This window comes from Rhinopithecus bieti, unplaced genomic scaffold (assembly GCF_001698545.2).
Source record: "Rhinopithecus bieti isolate Rb0 unplaced genomic scaffold, ASM169854v2 scaffold_11964, whole genome shotgun sequence".
NCBI classification, from domain to species: Eukaryota; Metazoa; Chordata; class Mammalia; order Primates; family Cercopithecidae; genus Rhinopithecus; species Rhinopithecus bieti.
This window is the reverse complement of record NW_016807677.1, coordinates 2,065,998-2,070,838: the sequence shown is the minus strand read 5'-3', so window position 1 is coordinate 2,070,838 and position 4,841 is coordinate 2,065,998. Positions and strand designations below refer to the sequence as shown.

General features: G+C 58.6%; 1 protein-coding gene across 1 annotated transcript; it reads right to left on the bottom strand.

The window, feature by feature from the left end:
* Window positions 1–2,660: 2,660 nt before the first annotated feature.
* Window positions 2,661–4,841, bottom strand: APOA1 (apolipoprotein A1). The gene is made up of 4 exons (XM_017883111.1): window positions 4,497–4,841; window positions 4,235–4,297; window positions 3,907–4,063; window positions 2,661–3,321 (listed from the first exon to the last, which is right to left on the bottom strand). Exons 2-4 carry the CDS (start codon window positions 4,275–4,277, stop codon window positions 2,718–2,720), a joined length of 804 nt encoding a protein of 267 aa, XP_017738600.1. The 5' UTR covers window positions 4,278–4,297; window positions 4,497–4,841; the 3' UTR covers window positions 2,661–2,717.

Genomic DNA, 4,841 nt, shown 5'->3' with positions numbered 1-4,841 from the left:
GTGGGCCATCACAAGTGTGCCATCTGTATCTGGGTATGGGAAAGGGCCGAGGCTGTTCTGTGGGTGGGCACTGGACAGACTACAGGTCAGGCAGGCCTGGGGACCAGCGCTATATCCACCTTCTGGTAGCTGGGCAGTCTCTGGGCCTCAGTTTCTCCATCTCTAAGGTAGGAATCACCCTCCGTACCCTGCCTTCCTTGACAGGTTTGTGCGGAAAGTCAAACTGGACAATAAGCTTGCTGATAGTTTGATAAACTGTTCGGTGCTGCACAACATGACCTGAGTGTGTGCCGTATGCCAGCCACTATGCCTGGTACTTAAGTCATCATCAGAGTTGAGACTGTGTGTGTTCACTTAAAACCGTGGAGCTGACCTCCCCTATCTAGGCCACCTGGCCCTCTTAGGCACAGGTGAGGGGAGGAGCCCGGATGGGCTAGAGGTTGGAGTAAGATGCAACGAGGCGCTAGTCTTAGCTCCACCCCTTGGTATCAGCCTCAGTTTCTTACATGTAAAGTGGATACAACCATATCCCCTCCACCGTAGGTCTGCCATGAGATTGAAATGAGAGAGCGTTCGAACCGTTTGGCACAGCACCTGCATGTAAAGATGCCTGATCAATGTTGTCATCATTACAGTTGAGCTGACTGGGCCCTTGGGACCCGGACTGGAGTGCGGGGGGCGGTGTCCTGGGATCCAAAAAGGAGCACAAGATCTCCCCAACAGAGGCTGCTTCCTTTGCGTCCCCACCACCCGAAAGATGTTAGGTCAGGGAGCCCGAGAGCTGCAGATGGCTTGAGTAGGGCTCCACTCTTCAGATGAAAAAACTGTGGCCCAGAGAGGCAGAGGCACTTGGCCAGCATCACAGAGCCAGCACGTGGCAGGGCCAGACCTTGAGCCCAGGTCAACTGCGTGTATTCTGCTCAGTTGGTGCAGAAAACAGTTTTGTCACTCCTGTGTCAGGTGTTAGGGACTCCTTTACAGATCTCAGTGTCATCGGTGTATCCAGCCCCACCTGGAGACTGCTTTCTTCTGGAAATTCCCCAGGGCTTCTCTCTGGGCCGAGATCTCAGCAGCCGTATCTGGAAAATGTTCCCACCCAGACCTGGCTGGATGACTGCTGTTGTAGCTCTGGAAGGTTAGGAACTAAAAAGCCCACTCCTTTACCCAGGGGGTAGTTAAGATACACTGGAGATGGGGACATGGATATGGGCAGATTATCCAGGGGCCTGCATGAGGGGGCGAAAGGCCCTGCAGAGAGAGGGTAGGGGAGGCTCTACAAGCGCACTGCCCAGATCTGTGAAGCCACGTGCATGCACGCGGGGACATTCAGACATGAGTGCAAGGAGGGACTGTGACCAGGGAGGTCATGTGACAATACACAGGCATGCCTGCATACCCATGTGAACTTGGAACTTGAGTGCCAGGCCACACACTTTTTTTTTTTTTTTTTTAAGCTGGAGTCTTGCTCTGTTGCCCAGGCTGGAGTGTGGTGGCATGATTTCGGCTGTGACCTCTGCCTCCCGGGTTCAAGCAATTCTCCTGCCTCAGCCTCCCTAGTAGCTGGGATTACGGGTGCAAGCCACCATGCCCAGCTGATTTTTTGTATTTTTAGTAGAGACAGGGTTTCACTATATTGGCCAGGCTGGTCTCAAACTCCTGGCCTCAAGTGATATCCCCGCCTCAGTGCTGGGATTACACGCTTGAGCCACCGTGCCTGACCCGCACACTCTTTTTAATAATCATGGATGGCCAGGGGTGCAGGGTCTAAAAAGCACTGTCTAGCCCATCCTGCTGTTCACTGGGCAAGCGACATCACATCTCCAGGCTTCAGCGTCCTCATCCATGCTGTGCCTCTGATGGCAATCTAGCCAGGATGGAAGGAAGGATGCAGTGAGATCACAGATATGAGAGCATCTCGGAAATAAAAATGTACCCGCAAGAGGTGGTGGTGATTTTTCTGACCCAGGCCAGCTTCTGCCAGGGCTAGCGGAAAGAGGGGGTGGCACAGCATGGAGCCGCAGCCAGTGGAGGGCTGGCTTCCACTGCCGTGCCTGAGGAAGCGGCGGCTGTTTCTGGATGGGATGGGAGTAGTGGGAGGGGGATACTGGCCTTGTGAGAAGAAAAGTGTTTGTTTGAGAGGTTTTTGAATTAATAAAGGAGGAGGCGCTCAAACTCCCAGCACCTCACTTGCACCCGGGGGCCAAACCCCAATCCCAGTGACTCCCTGAGGCCGCCCCGCCCCGCCCCGCCCCGCTGACAGCGACTGGGCTGGAGAAGGCTCTGTACCGAACACCTCTGGGGACGGGGAACCCACTGCTCCCAGCTAAAGCAGCCCTGTTTCCTGTCCTGCCCCAGACAGGGCTGCAGGCCTTGTCTGAGTCCCTTTCAGGGCAGCTGGCCTTGGATTGTCTGTGGCTTTGCCTAGTCCGCTGTGACTTCCTTTCTACTTGAGCCTTGGTAAGGCAGACTCTACTCCCTCAATCGTAAGCAGCCAGGCGTCCAGCAGGTCCTCCAACGTCGATCTTGGCCCTAAGACGCCCAGTCTGGGCATGGAGTTGTTGAACTCCAGCTGGAAGTCCCTGCTCCAGGGCCAAAGGCCCCATCTGGGCTCCCCCGATGTCCCCGCACCCCCCTCTATTCTCCCAAAAGAAAGAAGCGGCTTCCCACTTCGGAAACGTTTATTCTGAGCACCGGGAAGGGGGGCGGCGGCGGGCGCCTCACTGGGTGCTGAGCTTCTTAGTGTACTCCTCGAGAGCGCTCAGGAAGCTGACCTTGAAGTTCTCCAGCACGGGCAGCAGGCCCTGGCGGAGGTCCTCGAGCGCGGGCTTGGCCTTCTCGCTGAGCGTGCTCAGATGCTCGCTGGCCTTGGCGTGGTACTCGGCCAGGCGGGCGCCGCCGTTCTCCTTGAGCGCCTCAAGGCGCTCGGCCAGGCGCTGGCGCAGCTCGTCGCTGTAGGGGGCCAGATGAGTGCGCAGCGCGTCCACGTGGGCGCGCGCGCGGTCGCGCAGCTCCTCGCCCAGCGGGCGCAGTTTCTCCTGCAGCTCATGCAGCTTCTGGCGCGTGCCCTCGTGGAGCTCCGCGCGCAGCGGCTCCACCTTCTGGCGGTAGAGCTCCACCTCCTCCTGCCACTTCTTCTGGAACTCGTCCAGGTAGGGCTGCACCTTGGCTTTCACCTCCTCCAGATCCTTGCTCATCTCCTGCCTCAGGCCCTCTGTTTCCTTTTCCAGGTTATCCCAGAACTCCTGGGTCACCGGGCCGAGCTGTTCGCGCAGCTTGCTGACGGTGGAGGTCACGCTGTCCCAGTTGTCCAGGAGCTTTAGGCTGGAGGGTGAGACAGAAGGGTTGAGGGCTGGCCTCCCAGTGCCCCAGCCTACCGGGGTGAGCCCTGGGCAACACCTGTCCGCGGAGGTCCAGTGGCCTAGCGTTTCCAGTACAGGCTCAACCAACACCCCTGCCCCGCCAGGCCATGCCCCTTTGTGCAGCTGGACCGAGGCACAGAGAGGAGCTAAGAAGGAGACAGCTGGGACTGGTGCCCAGTTATGTTGGTCTCCAAAGTGGGCCCTTGAAGGACCTCGCTTCCATGCCTGCAGCACATTCCCCTCTCCGAAGACAGCCCACACTTGCTGGGCAGGAGCAGAGGAGGTGGTGAAGAAGGGAAAGGGGTGTGCTACACTTGCAGGCACAATGTAGCACTGTGATCACGGATCGGGCAGCCCTGGTCTGTCCTTTGCAAGGGGGCATGGGCTGTGACCCTGAATGGGGATCCCATTCCAGTTTCTCCATCCAGACCATCTGTGGGACCCAGCTCATCAGATAGTAGGCGAGGACTCGGCCAGTCTGGCTTCAACATCTTCCCACAGGCCTCTGCCCCCTGCCCCTGCCCTCAACCCCAGGTTGGGTCCTTACTTTAGCTGTTTTCCCAAGGCGGAGCCTTCAAACTGGGACACATATTCTTTGCCGCTGTCTTTGAGTGCTTCCACATACACAGTGACCAGGTCCTTCACTCGATCCCAGGGGGTCTGTGGGGGTTCATCTTGCTGCCAGAAATGCCGAGCCTGGCTCCCTGAGGGTGGGAGGGGAGACCCAGATGAGGCCAGCTGTGGGCTGAGATCTGAGCCGAAAGGCCAAGCTTGGAGGTGGGGGAGAGGGGCCTGCCTTTGCCCAGGAGGGTGGGCCACAGGGGTTTGGGGAGAAGCCCCCCGATGGTTGGCTCCCTAGGCTGGGGGACACCTACCCGTCAGGAAGAGCACGGCCAAGGTCAGCACCGTAGCTTTCATCCTGAAGGGCCGTGGGGGACCTGGAGGAGAAGAAGGGCCTGGCTGAGTGGGGGGCCTCTAGCATGCAGAAGCCCCGTGCTCCCCCACTCATTGCAGCAAGGTGAGGAGAAGGGGCACAGAGTGGGAAAAGACCTCAGGTACCCAGAGGCCCGGCCTGGAGGAGGGCCGGAACCTCGAGCTGGGGAGCCAGAGTCACCCGGAGCAGGGAGCAGGACTCACCTCCTTCTCGCAGTCTCTAAGCAGCCAGCTCTTGCAGGGCCTATTTATGTCTCCAGCCAGGGGCTGGGCTGGGAGGCAGATAAGCCCAGCCCTGGCCCTATTGCTGCTCACTGGTCCTGGCAATGTGGAACTTAAGAGTTCAAGGATCAGCTCTGTCCTTGGGGCTGGGCAAATAGAGTGGGCAAACAGCAAGTTGCGGGGGCTGCAGGACAGGGGTCAAGGGTTCAGTGGGGGTGGGAGGGGAGTGTCTGCAGGCTTGCAGGTCCCTGGGGTGGGGTCAGGGTTCCCTGCACTCATCCCTTCCCCTCCATGGGAGTGTGTGGGCGGTTGCCATTGTCCATTGTG